This window comes from Montipora foliosa, chromosome 5 (assembly GCF_036669935.1).
Source record: "Montipora foliosa isolate CH-2021 chromosome 5, ASM3666993v2, whole genome shotgun sequence".
In the NCBI taxonomy this organism is placed as follows: domain Eukaryota; kingdom Metazoa; phylum Cnidaria; class Anthozoa; order Scleractinia; family Acroporidae; genus Montipora; species Montipora foliosa.
The window spans coordinates 2,354,122-2,370,040 of NC_090873.1; the positions used below are offsets into that span (position 1 = coordinate 2,354,122).

The 15,919-nt window shown below is 39.5% G+C and overlaps 1 protein-coding gene across 1 annotated transcript; it reads left to right on the forward strand.

Annotated features, from left to right (window-relative positions):
- The first annotated feature begins 9,355 nt into the window (after positions 1 to 9,355).
- Positions 9,356 to 12,785, forward strand: LOC138002846 (melatonin receptor type 1B-B-like). Its single transcript, XM_068848828.1, has 2 exons — positions 9,356 to 9,874; positions 9,972 to 12,785. The coding sequence occupies exon 2, from the start codon at positions 10,001 to 10,003 to the stop codon at positions 11,000 to 11,002; it is 1,002 nt and encodes a 333-aa protein (XP_068704929.1). The 5' UTR covers positions 9,356 to 9,874; positions 9,972 to 10,000; the 3' UTR covers positions 11,003 to 12,785.
- Positions 12,786 to 15,919: the final 3,134 nt, after the last annotated feature.

Here is a 15,919-nt window from a genome sequence, read left to right on the forward strand (position 1 = left end):
ACTGAAGTACAACACCACGATAGCTAAAGCTTTTTTATAAGAGTTGGTGGGTGGGCTATGGAAAATTTACCTTGTTCTCAGAGTCCCTTAAGTTATTAATGAGTTTGACGCTTTCAAAACTTAGAACATAAGTATTCTGGAGCCAACCCGCTCAGAGACTTGAAAATCATTTGTAAGCTTTTGTATTTGCTGCTGGACACGATAGGATTTCTCCATCCTAGAAGCTTCAAACAAGTAAACCAGCAACGGGAGGTCGTAGTTAGAATAAGTCAAAACAGGGCTGCTCTTTTGCAATTTATGTACTTTATACTGCAAAGTTAGCCCAGAAAATTTCCCCAAAAAACGTTGCAAAAATCAAAAACTGAGGCTGAATTAGAGCTTGATATCTTAGGTGCAAGGTAGCTCAGGAACAAAGTGCGTTAGGAGTTTTATCGCCCCAATGCCAGAAGCGAATTTCTTTGGTTAGTTCTCGATGTGACTGCTCTAATCAAAGTTTGTTGTCAATGGTACTCCGCGTGAGTTTGCGGTAGCAACGTGGCTTAATTTGGTGAAAACATTATTAATAGCAATTGTCGGGGAAATCGTGAGATTACTCAGCCTCTGCCTTGATCCATGAGCATGAAACTCATTTTTTGGTTTCATATTTAGAGTTATCGCTTGTTTTCTCTCAGCCAAATTGTGGGACAATTTTCTAAATCCTGATGCAGATAGAACTGAATATTTTCATACACTAGAACTGCATATACTAGGTGGGTGTCATCAGCGTACATCCTGGGCTCACAATTGAGTAAACATTGAGGATGATGTACAGTTAAAAAAAACAGTTGTGGCCCTAACTCGTCCCCTGGGGAACGCTGCAGTTGGCTGGACACTTATCGAGAGTGCCCCTAATGGAGCAGAGATTTGCGTACGATTTCCCAAATAGGACCTAAACCACTGGTAAGCATTTTTTTATGTATGCCGTAAGGACGTAATTTTGAAAAAAGAGGATCTCGTGATCAACTGTGTAGAAAGCCGTTTTTGAGATCAAGGACCACGGACAGCGTTTATCTGCCCCAATTGGCTGTGGCCTCAAGAAGAGCCGTGACCGTCGAGTGTACAGCACGAAACCTGATTGATGTTTGCAAGGGACTACTGTGCTCTTCGAAATAGGTAGGACAACTGGTCATAAAAAATTATTTCGACCCACTTTGGCCACAACTGAGATTACCAAAGATTGGACGATAATTGTTTAGATCATCTCGATCGCCTTGTTTGAAAAGTGGAGTCCTCTCGCGTTCCAATTATCTGGGAATACACCTGGAAATTATAGATTGATTAAAAATGGCACAAATGGGGTTGCCAAATGAGATCTGCGCATTCTCCAATAAGCTAGCAGCTATCATCTCAAGACCAGTTGCCTTTGATTGGCTAGTTATATCAAGAGTGAAAAAACTTTATTTGCTGTTGTTGGTAGGAATTGAAACTGTTTATCAGGAATGAGTGAGGTAGTGCTATGAAAAAAACTATCAGTATTAAGTTTGAGGAATTGACTTTCTCGGCAAGTTTTGGACCAATAGTAGCAACATGATTTCAACTCATGGGACAGTATAGTTGGATTAATTAGGGGATACACCATTCAATGTTAGAGACGGTTAACGATTTTTTTTTCCAGATTACGGGAAGTAAGTTCATTGCTAGTTTGCCACGACTGCTTCGAAAACTTGCCAGTGCATTCATTGAAATTATTAAGGTAGTATAGTTCTGCATGGTATGTCTGATTCGGCTGTCATCCGCACATAAGTTCCGGTGTTTTTCAAGTCGCATCCAGTTGTTACGATCCATTCGATTTAATGGCTTTCATTGTAAAGATATTCCGATCATGCATTCAGTTCTTTAGATCTGAAGTAATCCCAGAGCAACTACGCCACAACGAACACGCATTGTTCTTAATGGACAGTGCTTAACAACAATCGATTTTAAAAACGAGGATTTCACATTGGCACCCACATCTCATTTAGGATCGGTTACGTTGGTAATATCGTTCCAACTTTGAGATGCCGATAGCATTCCGAAAAAAATTTATGCGATGAAAGTGTCGACAGTTCCTATTAGTGAATAGTATTGTGACCGCCCGTCATTTCTTTTAGCGCATAATTTCCTGTACGCAAAAAACACATGCACAAAAACTTTTATATGGACAATTAGCCAAGATTACAGCAATAACTTCAAAGACGTCTGATTGGTTCCGTTATAAGTTGCTGAAGTCCATATAACATCAGACTGATATTGATAAGTTTGCATGTATCGTTGTAGTATCGAGTGAACAATAGGTAATATGCCAATATTTTCTGAATCAAGTTTTCCAATGAGAAAAGTGAGAAAATACCAATAGGAGAATCAGAGTCTATAGCACGTGACATCAAACAAAGGGTTTCGGATATAGATTGTTGAAATTGCAACACATAAGTTTTCAAGAGTAACCCACGTTTAAGTCATTTATAATTGAGTGAGTTTGTCAGGTACAAGCAAACCCCTCCACCCGCCGTTTGCGTTTCTATGAAGTCGAATAATGCTCATAGCCAGGGATGGTTGACCTCGTTGTCAGTAATACCATCATTAAGCTTAGTTTCATTAATCGATAAAATATTAATTTTACTTTGCGTCAGAAACATTCTTTTAGCTCATCAATGTGAGTAGTTAAATTAATATTGAGAGAAGCCTATTTCAAACGCCGCGTCGGGAGGGCATAGTGATGAGGTACTCTCTTCCACTTTGATTCAAAATACTAGCTACCCCAGTATTGCATGTAGCAGGACGAACACCGGTACGGCATTAGAGGGATAGCGTGCGTTTCAACCTAAACTTGTTTGAAAATTTCTTTAAAAAATTGTTGATTACTTCTGTAATTAAAGACGGTGCATACTAATTAAAGATATTTTTGCTCCGATGTGGTATTATGCAGGAAACGTCGATCTTAACAAGTGTTGTTATGAAATCCAAAAAGAAAATTGGGGGTAACCACGCATTTTTCAAAGATAATTCATGACAATATTTGTAAAACGCTTTAAAATACATAAGCAATGTATGGCGTTCTTTCTCAAATTGAAGCTTATTATCTCTGAAAAAGGCATGGTTACCCAATTTGTCTTTTTTGGAGACCAGGAGTACTTACTAAGATCTACTTTCTCCAGATAGTTTTAAACCGCGCTTCAAATTATCCCTGTATTAGTAAGCATCACCGATAGGAAATCTGAGTGTCTCGAGATGTGCAGCCCGTAGGCGCAATAAGACATAGTAGGCACCGTCCTTAAAACGCAGCAGAAATTGCAATCGCTTATTGTCGAACCGAATTCATCCTGCTCTTGAAATGTTTCAATGATAGTTGCGCCTGCACCCTGTTGGAATTCTTTCCTGACTTAGGTGGGGGGAGAGGGGGGGGTTGGACATTTTTATGTAAATTAGGTAAGTTTTTCCGCTCTCGAAACTGAATTTTCTCTGTTCAAAACAGCCAAGATAGTTGAACGTTACTTGGTTGAAGGTAATCAACTTCTATACTAAAAGAACGTTTAGTAGAGTTTGTTTCAAAATCTGATGGGTGCTTTTAGATATAACAGTATATTTTCCGTTTTCTTGCACACGTGTATACGTTTGCGGCAAAATCCGTTTCTCGGGTTAAATCTGTTTTTACCTAGGTAATATTGGTGATCATGCCTCATTTTACCTCGGTCCACTATGAAGGCATATAGACCCTATGCAAAAATGGCTGCCTTTAAAGGTATTCTTTTGTTCTTATTCAAAATAGCCTAACTAACCTCGTTTTTGAGACAAAAAATTCTAAAGAATTTGTTATCCCGAACGAGGTTAGGGGGCTATTTTGAATATGACAAAAGAATAATTTACAGGCAGCCATTTTTGCATAGGGGTCCATGAGTTGAAGACACATTTTTAGAGCCTAAATTTAAGTCTAGAGAAATTTTAGGGTCGCGTTAGGATTTGTTTTGGTTAATGTCCCCATGGAATATAAATAATGAAAGGAACTGTAACGAGTTGAAGCATGTTCGTCGTCTAGTGTAGTGGTGAAAATGCAGGACTAAAGATGAGACGCGGGTTTCCGAGTTCGAGTACCGGTAAGTGGTATAGTACAATTTCTTTGTTCACTTACTTGGTGGGAATCGTTGGAGGATTAAAGGAGTAAAGTGTATGAATACAGGACCGATAATCACTTGATGCGAAACACTTAGATGTAGGTGAGAACGCGTCATTAGACATGCAGAGCTTAAGGGAAGGAATAGGTGGTTCCGATTCTTTTGGGGATGGGGCAGGGCATATTCAACTTAGGTAAAAAAGGATTCAACCTAATAAGAACGGATTTTAACCACAACATATGCAGTAAAGATATCCAATGCCCCACAGTCTTCGACACTTAAGTTGTCATATTTATGTGAGACAGTCTCCATCTCCAAACATGAAATTCGAGCGCAATATTTTTCTAGATTGTGGGGACACCTGCCTGTCCAATTAAGCGATTTGCCAGTCGGACGATATGGACTCTTCAATTTCCCTATAATTGTAAACACTTTAACGAATCACGCAAAAAAGGAACTGTGTGGGCCTTAAAACTGTTGCTAAGTAAACATCTTTGGCATATATGCAAAGCTTCCCCAGACATGCTTTCTGTGAGCATCAACGGATTTGTCATAAAGACCGTCTTCATTCACTAAAATTAGAGAACTAAACATACGCATCAATTACGGGCTTATTTTTTGTGAGATAAGGAGACGGAAATGATACACAATTAAAGCTTGTGCGGCTGTCGTTACAGACAAGAGCATTTGAAAATATAACACAAGACATCGGCTCAGCTGGAAGAAAGGGACACTCTGCACGCAATTCCGTCTGTGTCAGTGAAGCGAATTAAATTTGGGATTATGGACTGGAAGAACTATTTTGTGATCAAAGTTGAAATTTAGCTCGCAGGCATCCGGATGTTCATGCTGCCCCTTATCTGTGCTGCGTTTTTGTGCCCACGTTCTCAGTCTAGGCGGGTGACCACTATGCTATCGGTTATGTCTGAGCGGTTTAAGGGTTAACAATAAGGCGACGTCACAGTAATTAGTTTTGCACGGGAACCAAGGTTCACCGAAAATTTTAGTAAGTTGCCATCGGGAAGGGCAATGGTAATGTTAGTATTGCTGTGCCTGATAGGAAAATTTCCAACTTTTTGGAACGTATTTGAAAGGAAGTCCACAAATAATTATAACCCTAAATTGCGAAAGGAAATCTTGTTATTCATTTGCTTTACGCACATGATTAAGCCTCATTGCAGGACTCTCTCGGTAAATTGTGAGCTAGTTGTGTGAATGGTAAATGTCGTTTCCAACAGATTTCCCCAACAGGGAATTTTTGCTTACCCCTTTCATTTGAACAAAACGAGTAACACTAAACCGGTGCAACCTTTGTGAAATAAAGGCTTGGAGGCTCCGTGTTTTCGGTTAGCAACACAGAAAGAAATACCCTTTATACTGTCATGTATCTGAATAGGAATGGCTTAGGTTACTTTGAAGCGTTACTTGTTACCTAAATGATGTGTCCAAAAGTTGCGCAACCTCCTTAGTCAGCTGGCTTCGCGATAGGTGTTCAGGTGCAACCAAACAAACGATTCTTTCCCCGAAAGATGGTAACAATGTAACGATGACCCTCCAATTCTGCCTAAAGCTTATGCGGAGGTGGGTTTTGGTAGATTCCCTTTTCTTTTTTACGCCTAAAAGTCACATAAACATACATCAGCTGTTGCCAGGGTATTTCTGTTAACCTCACTAGGTGGGGATTGGCTAAAACAGTCGGCATTCTGACCAAATCTAAAATATTTCGCTATGTTCGCAAATCCCACAATACACTTCACTTGCATTTGTTTATTTGCAGCAAAACAATGGATATCCAGTTCACTGAAGCATGATATCGTCCCAAGGAGTAAATTACTAGTATTATTTTATTGTAAAGACCCCCCCCCCCCCCCTCCCCCACCACAAAAAAAAAACCATTATAGGATTGGGAAAAATACAGGTCCAACTCTCCGATAACGGACACTCACGTAAGCGGACAGTTCTACTTACAGACGGCTTGTTCAATTCCTTCCTTTACCTTCCAGTTTAAAATTCTTTATTTACTCATTCTCGTAAGCGGGGGCACTCTCTCGTAAACGGACCACTCTCTCTTACGAGGGACACGGAGGGACACTCCACGTATAATATTTGACTATTGGCAATGAAAATTTTTGTTTCATTGGCAATTCAAAAAAAAACAAATTTTTAGGCCTTTGACAGATCAACAGAATTGTGGGGGTCGGTTTTGTCAAATCTCCATTTGTCCGCGGGAAAGCTACTGTAGCTGTCCGTTCGTTGACATGAAAAAGGAGTTCAACATGTATTTGTTAGCGTTACGTTATGGGGAATTAGTCTCGTAAGCGGGCAGCTCTACTAACGGACACTTTTTCCAATTCCCAATGCGGTACGATTACGAGAGAGTTGACTTTAGTCTATTGGCTAACATAGGGTTATATTTCCAACAAATCTCAGCTGCGTTAAAAATTTTCATTTTTCGGACGATGATTTCACGGACTGTATATCATGTACAATTGTAAGCTATCCAGAATTCTTCGGCTAATGGTTCTCTCTGCCGATTGTCCTTTGTAACTAATGTTCCTTATGTTCCCCTGTGTCCACTGTGCCACCCATGATATGATGATATGATGTGCATATGATGACGCAAGTCAGGTCGTCGTACACGAGGCATTAGGGAGCTCGTAAGATCTACGACGACGGCCTTAGTCGACGAAAACGCCACAAAAAATGATATTCATTGGTGAAAGGGCAAATATATAAATAATCGTGTCTGCACGAGTGCAGCACGGATTTTAGCTCATATTTTTGAGGGAAGGTTTTCTGCATGACAGACGACGTGAAATCACTAAATTTTAGGTTTTGAAGACAACGTGAGCACGCAACAGAGAATCTTTTCATGTCTCATTATTTTCAGTACTGAAACCACCTCGTACCAAATTTATATTTCGGATACTTCGCCCACATTGTACGAACAAGTGAACGAGGTGGAATAATCGCGAAAGACTTATACTGGAGCAAAGTTCTATTTGAGGTGACGTTTTCGTCGACGTCGCCGTCGTAGATCTTAAGGTCCCTATTAGCCCGGAATCTGTCATCGGTGCAGCAGAAAATGAAATTACTTCTTGTGTCTAAACAAATACTCTTTTTGGGTGGTTCATATTTAAGCAATAGAGGACGTTTTCCGTGTTTCCATAGCCTCATCTAAACACGAGGGGAGTTGGGAGTGATTCGAGACAGTTATGCAAACCCGAGACGCAGTCGAGGGTTTGCATAACTGTCGAGAACGGAAACACGGAAAAATTTCTCTAATGCTGTTATACAATATTTCTCCAAGACAATTCAACAAATGAAGGAAAATGTTGGGTTTTGTTACTTTTTGATTGAAACATATTTTATTGATACACGCTCATATTCCTACCAGCCAATCAAAACGTGCGTCTGACAACACAACCAATCAAAATTCGTGTGATGTCAAAGCCGAGTTCCCATACTTTCATCTAAACACAGCTATTGACCAATGAGAGTGCGCGTACTATCCTAATTATTTTATAAAAAGATATATATACTCAGAACTGTCACTTCCTCCTATTCTAAACGTATAGTAAACGTCAGTTAGATTATTGCATGCATGTCACAAGTAATTAAACAAGGAGACTAATTTTTTCTCGATCTGCAACTTGCTCCACGAAAGCTAACTGTTACTCTTACAATTAGGCTGTTTTTCCTACCCGGGGTATTTTCACCCGACGCAGATGTACAGAAAATGATTACGGATGAGTGCTTCAGTTTTTAGAAGTCTCAAATAATCGACCTTTCAATTGCATAAGATAATTATCGGTCCTGCCGGCCTAACGGCAAAGTCAGTTCTTGAACATTCGATCGCTATCACATGCATAGTTAGAAACACTGACAATATCTGGCCATCTTTGCTTACAAAATCTCTTTTAATGTACGTGGAATGACAACAAGTGAAGAGTGTTGATTTGGACTATAATATTTAGAAGATATACAAGAAAGGAGCCTAGAATTGACTCTAGAAAAAATACAATAATATTACGTAACATAAGGGCTCCCACCATAATTCACAGCGATACTGAAGACAGTATATTTATCATGCGAAAACTTTAAAATAATAAAAATGAGTCCTTACGCACTAACGACGGCTATAATACTCTTTTTTTTATACTGGTAGTCTTCAAAATGACACTACTTACAATTTTTTCATAAATTGGTAGGAAAATTTACTCGGGTCCATGGACTAGTACAATCACACACCAGCACGCGACAACCGTAGAAAACAAGAAAAGAAGGCAGCAAAATAGGCCGAACTTTGTGAACTTTGAATACTTAAGACTCCTTTTTATGGAGGAGGTTTAGTTCCATTCAGTTATAGTCTTGAAAATGCCCACAATTATATGTTATTTCTCGTTGGTTAACGCAACTGCTATATTACTGCGAAACTCTTGAAACTCTTAGAAGAATTTTCTAAGAGTAAGCTGTTTTGTCGTTCTGCTTGGATCTTTTCCCATCTTTTCCTGAACAGACCCATGGCAAAACGAAATCTAAGTTCATGACATTATAAAGAACTAATAACGTCAAAAGCTTGCTGCTTTGATTAGACTGTCTTCTAATAAATAAACAATGAGAGAGAAGAATTAGGCCTCTTTTACGCAAGTTGAAATTGTCATGATCCAAGTCAATCTTGTCCGTCCTTTCCATGCTTGGATACATAAATTGATCTATAGCTCCAAATCACTCTCGTAGTTTTAAGCTCAATGAGGTTATTTTCAAATCATGTTCCATTAAATTTCCGCAGTAAACGAGATAGTCTTGATGTATTATTCAGTATACCAGGGGCACCCAACGAGAATATATTTCAAAACCACTTAAACATAGTATTGTTAAACGTATTTTAGTATTTAAACGGTAGATATAGGCATATTTTCATCCTCTAAAAATTTTTCATCTGCTCGGATTCCCTAGCTGAAGGTCTCGTGATTACAGGGATCAAAACTTACCTTTTCGAAAATTTCAGCCAGAAAAATGGCTCCCGAAAATTCTAGGTGACCTTTTTAGGGTAAAGATCCATTAAAAAAGGGCAATTATACCGTGTTTTAGACGTTCGAAAATCCTAGGACAGGCAAGCAAGCAAGGAATTTTAGAACAAATGTTACGAAAATTCTAGATCTCAAATCGTCTTCCGAACAGATATTTTCCGAAAATTGACGTTGGGTACCCCTGGAGGTATACTCTCACGAGTAAAACCATATCTCGCCTGAGGCCTTTAATTTCGATTCAATTTCAAAATACATAATTCATTTGAAATAAATGCTCTCCTCAGGCAATTACTTGAGATTTCAGAAAATCTTGAGGGGAAAATACAACAACAAAAATTGTCTGTGTTGCACAATGCATAAACTGTCTGCTGTTAGTTTCCTTCACACGTACCTTAAGCGGAAATTTATATTAGCAATATCTCTAAAAGGATTATGTGACACATTTCCGCTTTGGCTTCATAAAAGGATACCGAATGCTAAAACCATGAATTTTTTTTTTGCCATTATCATACATTGAGCATGTTTTTCGACAGACAATTATCTGACACCCTATTTGGATACGAAGACAGACATAATCAAAATGCTAGAACAAATATTTGACAAACTACTGGCGTTGACAATTTTGCCTCAACATGGAAGCGAAAACGACAAGTTCTGCTGAAATTAATTTAGGTTTCCTTGCCGGAACAAGGAAGAATAATGAGTAATTGTAAAGTAAGATTACTTGTACAAAGTCAAGTGGTTACTGTCAAATCAAATTTGCACAAGAAAAGACGAATTGCAACCCTTTGGGTTTTATTTTTCTTTGCAGACAGCTGACTGTGGGTCGACGTCGTGAAGATGCCTTCGTCCCTCGGCCCGAGGGACACTGCATTCGTAATCGTTGAGTCTTCTACCCTCCTAATCTTAAATGTGGTGTCTTTATTTGGAAATGCTCTGATTTGCTGGGCTGTCTATCGCAACCGACGTCTCAGGACTTCCACAAACCTCTACATTGTTGCATTAGCGGCATGTGACTTAAGTTCTGCTATTTTGGTGATGCCTTTTTCCGCCGTCGTGCTGATCACCGGCGAATGGATCTTTGGCAATGTGTTCTGTAACATCCAAGGCTTTTTCGTTGTCTTCAACATGTACGCATCTCCTTGCCTAATAGCGCTCACAGCCTTCAATCGATATATAAGAATCGTGAGGACAAACATGTATCAAAAGCTATTTTCAAGTCGAAAATGCCAGCTTTCGATCGGGTCCGTGTACGCCATTGTCATTGCATACGTCTTCACGCAAATTTTCGTGGGAAACCAGAAAATGCGGTTCGTGCCTGGTTATGCTGTCTGCACAACAACGCATCTAAGAGAAACGGCTAAAATTATTCATTACAGTGTGGTTATACCAGCATTTGTGATTGGCCCTATCATCGTCACCGCAATTTGCTACTACAAAATTTTCAAAACCACACGAAAACACGCCAAGGTTCTCGTTCCATCGCTGCCAAACGGTAGCAGCGTGTTCGTAAACATATCCAGGCGGGAGTTACGAGTCAGTATTTCCTTGTTTGTCGTGGTCATCGTCTTCGCATTTTGCTGGATACCGCTGTGGGTCATTGCCTTGATGTTTCGATTCAAGCTCTTTGTCAGTCTTCCCAGGAACGTCACCCTGTTTATTATGTTCTTGGTCTTCATCTCTTCAACAGTTAACCCCTTCATCTATGCAGGCATGAACGGAACATTCCGAAATGAGTTCCGCCATATTTGCAAGTGTCTGCCACCTCCAAGTGAAGTACCAACTGGGCAACAACTGAGTTCGACGCTATCTCGCAAAAAGCGGTACGGAGAAAAACAGTAACGTGCAATATAACACAACTAGGTTTACCTGGATATAATTGACAGCGACGCAATTCCGTTTATCATACGGTAAATGTTAACCCGCCGCGTTTCAGGTCAGTCAGTCCAGGTTCACCTCTCGTGCAAACTATCTCGGACGATTTATCAGATATATATGCAGGTAAATTAATACCGTAAATCCTCTTTTAATTTTACTCTCTTCCCGATTTCCCGCGAAAATGTTTTTGACCTCGGGCGGCTTATTTTTTAAAGGACGTTTGAGGGAGGGGGGAGGACTTTAATTCACCGAACGCATTACTGGTAGTTCAAAAGATAGTATCAATCTTCCATAAAGAAAGAGAAAGAAAAATGGAAAAGCTCAAGCACATCAAGTTGGAAGTGATGCAGCCGAAGATCAAAAACAGATCCGAATTTCCAGCAAGTGAACGGACCATAGCCGATCAATCCACATGAAGTTAGTTATTATAATTTAACTTGGATAAAACGCGCGTTCTGATTGGCCAATTGGTCATTTACCATGTGTCCCATGGGTGCACGCTTGCTGACGACAGCTGACGTGCGACGACTGGGAAATCCTGTGTCGAAAAGTTGTTCTACGAGTCGAAAAGTTGTGCGAAGTCGTATTCGGTCGTTTTTTCGCACGATATCGCTTTCTTTTCATTAAGTGGATATCTTTATGCAATTTTTTGGTTTATATGGCCATCAGAAGTGTTGTAAAGTAACTTTCAATGTAATCCTCTATTGTATCATAAATACTCATTAAGGATTGAAGCGTAAAATATATGCATTATAACGACAACAAAAGACATATTGACAACAAACCTGAAGACCGCGTTCTGTAGTAAGCCTTTCTAGGTGCTCTTTTGTTTCTTGGCCGTGAAAAAACTTAAACAGCCGCCACGCTTCTCGTGTAAATTTTTCTTCGTCAAAGAATACTCTGACGTGTGTGCGAGCCCTTTCTCCTCGAAAAACACTTTGCCGGCTTCTCCTCTACATGATATGTGCGGACAAGGCAATTTTCCACTAAAAGAAGCAGGGTGAAAAGGCCTATCTTCAAATTGTCACTTGGGACAAAATCCGCCACTGATTCGTCCGCCATCTTGAAAACAGGATTTCCCAGTCCTCTCTCTCCTTTCCGCCTTCCCATCAATCACCCACCACACTCGCCCCCGCGCATCCCTCGTCAATAATCAATAAGACTATGAGAGACGACTGGGGACGAGTCAGTCACTAGCGCATCAGTCCTAATTTTCCAAGACATATTTTCCTCCTCTTAGAATAGGGGAACTTCTACAGAGCTCAAAATAGAAAGATATATCCCTAAAGATTAATCAGCAGTGGAAAAGGAGGATTGACGGACTTAAAGCGACGAAAGAGCGTTTCGTGTTTGTACTGCTTTGATTTCCAAAACAAAATCTGAACTCTACTCAAATATTGAAGCCAAATCGCGGAATTGAAATGGATTTTATGAGACCAGGGAAGACACTACAGGAAGGTAAATGGTGTTTTGGAATGAAGATTTTCTTTTTGAGATTTAATTCATCGGCCATTTGAGCTGAAATAATGTAACGTCGCTTGTTTGGCTTGGAAAAGTCGCGCTGTTTGCGATAGGTTGATAGCTTTCAACCGATGGGAAGCATGTGCAAAGACAGCGTTTTTGTGTCGACGCTCGCAAGAAAATCGAAATGTTTTCTCTCCTAAGAGCAAATTTTTGTTGATTCCAATAAAATTTTTGACTGCGAAAACTGTTGTGTTGACATCGGCTATTGAACAAACTTGATTTATGCAAATACACGCGAAACACGCAGGAGTGGTGTTAACTATTATGTTATTAAACAAATGATAAACGGCTCAGCGTGAACTATTGAGTTATAGTGCACTTGGGAGTTTGCTAAGCACTCAAGAAGCTAGAGTCGCCCTCGGCTATCGCCTCGAGCGACTCTTACGCTTCTCTCGTGCTGAGCAACCTCTCGCGTGCACCATAACTCAATAGTGCACGCTGAGCCGTTTACCATATGTTAACTAAAACAGTCTATCACTTAATAATTCGATTTTGCAGAATAAGAGAGTAAGGAGAGCGGGGGGCTTAAAAGAGAGGGTGAGCTTAACATCCTTCTTCCTCTGCGGGAATCGATTGTGCACACGCTTGTCCCGAAAACTCTATCTCAGAGTCAGCTATTTCCACTCTACCGAACGAGATCTCGTTCCATCACTTCCAAACGAATCGCATCGGCGCAGTGGTGGGAGCATTCGCCTCCCACCAATGTGGCTCGAGTTTGATTCCCAGACTCGGCGTTATATGTGGGTTGAGTTGTTGGTTCTTTTCTCTGCACTGAGAGATTTTTCTCCTGGTACTTCGGTTTTCCCCTCTCCTCAAAAACCAAAATTTGATTTGATTGCGTTGATTTGTTAATTTGTGTTCCGAATTAGTGCTCCAACGCTAGAAGATTAGACACTTAAAAGTTCCTTTACTTTACTTTCCTGTTTTTATGCTTCTTAAAAGAAAACCGGCAAAAGAACATGAAAATGTACAAAGCCTTCCATGTTTAAGGACCACAACATGGCCCAATGTAAAAGTGAATGATATTTGCTAATGTTGTCGTTTGGGGAAAAGACAAAAAAAATTAACGATCTGCACACGTGACTTGCTGACTAAGTCTTTCTTCGAACAAGAGATGAGAATGAAACTTATTCGCCCCCCAAAAAGAGGATGATATAACATCTACCGGAATAAACTTTTCCTTGGCTGTGAAATAACATGAAACAAACTGATACTCACTCTAAAGATGAAAACAAAGAAAAGATTGAGAAGAGTGCGAGAATCGAATCCGAACGTTTCGCGTTACGCGTCGTCTGATATCCACTAGACTAATAGCACTCGAGAAACACAATCAACTAAAGGCTAACCGTTTTGTAATCGTTGTTCAGACCAAAATAATCCACACCTGTGGCAACACACCAAAACGTTGTTGCTTTAATTTCTGAGATGAATAAGCACCTTGTTAATCTTGAATTTGATTCTCTTTGATTTACTGAAGCCCCATAGGAGTTAGGAATACAAAATGTAACACAAAATGTGCGACAAAATGAAGTGTTGGGCGATATTTGGGTAGATGTTGTCTCATGTTATCCAGAAAAGAAAGTGCTTAAAGAGTGGAGAGCGTTTTATTGTTGATAGCCTCCCCTAAACTTTTTTCAATATTTTTTCCCCTGTTATTTATCCTATAAATTCACGAGTGATGTTAAATGGAGAAACACACAAAATTAACAACAGCCTATGTTATAGGGAAATGGAAGCTTTTTAGTTAAAAGCTATCATCTTTGCTTCTGCATCTTTCGTACCAGCTGGCCTGAATAATCATAGATTATATTACTTTAAATATAAGTAGGATTTATCTAAATAGCCATTTTTCTTCCATTAACACCGCGAGATGACCGAAACAAGCCAATGATTAGCAGTTGGGCGGAAAACTCATTAAGGGTATGTGAGCCTTCCCGGCGTCATTCAGCTTTTGTTAGACGCTGCACTGCAATTTCAACAAGTTACAAATAGACTTTTGCTTTTCTAGTTCCCACACCTGCAGGGCCCATCGGATTGAAGTGTTGGGTTTTCAAGCGTCACAATTACAGATTTCTTCCTATATCCAATAGAAAGACCCAGTTTATTCCATATACCGGTACTTTCACAAATCGATTGTAAAAAAGGATCTATCTACACTCAAATTAAGAACCGTAAGAAAACACCTGCTTTGGGAGAATTTTAATAAGGCCTACTGAATTGGGGTACGCACATAAGTATAACTTCTTCAAGTTGCGATCTTAGTTTGGCATAATCGTTAAATCGATGATCTTGTCTATTCTCGTGTACAAGGCACTCAATAAAGAAAATCTTGAGTATTCAAGTTCAAAATTTCTTTTACGAATGGACACAACTTAATATAGTATATAAAAGATGTAAAGGACAGGTAAAACGTTTAACTGTAATGTAGCCTCTTCTCAACACACTTTTCCTAAATAGTCAAACAGACTCCATTCCAGCGAAACTTTTAACCTAGTCCAGTCTATACTTTACTTTTCGTACCTATAGGTTTTACTCCGAATGGATGCATTTTGAAACTTTCATTCTTTATATATAAAAATACTAATCTCATTCTTAATCGGTATTTTCTGCATTTGATAATGGTGACATGTTGTCGTCGAAATGTCATGTATTTTATATTATCGCTAGTTCTAAAAGACTCTCAGGTTTTGGTGGAGCAGTGATGTGGGACAGTTTAATGAAAAAAATTCCAGCGAGAAATGTGCCTTCCCACATTGCGTGCATGAAAAGCACAAACGCTTACACTTGTTTTTTGTCTTAGTTTTTAGGTAGACGTATTCATAAGAACTGCTTTTATATTGCATTTTCTAAAATAATTAAGATAGTACGCGCACTCTCATCAGTCAATAGCTGTGTTTAGATGAAAGCATGTAAACACGGCTGTGACATCACACGAATTTTGATTGGTTATGTCTTGTCAGACGCGCATTTTGATTGGCTAGTAGGAAATACGAGCGTGTATAAAGAAAACCTGTTTCAATCAAGAATTTAAAAACAACGCAGCATTTTTCTTCATTCGTCGAATTATTTTTGAGAAATATTTCATAAAAGCATTAGAGAACTTTTTTCCGTGTTTCCGTGCCGACTGCGTCCTATGTTTGCATAACTGTCTAGAATTCTCTCAACTCTTCCTCGTGTTTAGATGAGGCTATGAAAACAAGGAAAACGCCCTCTATTGCTTAAATATTTTTTATGTTTATTCTTGTCCGGATCCTCTTCCCTGCATGTTATCAACTGAAAGACTAGCATAAAAACAAAGCTGTCTTATCTTGATTGCACTTCAACGCTCGCCGATTGAGATTTTCCTCACCCAAACCA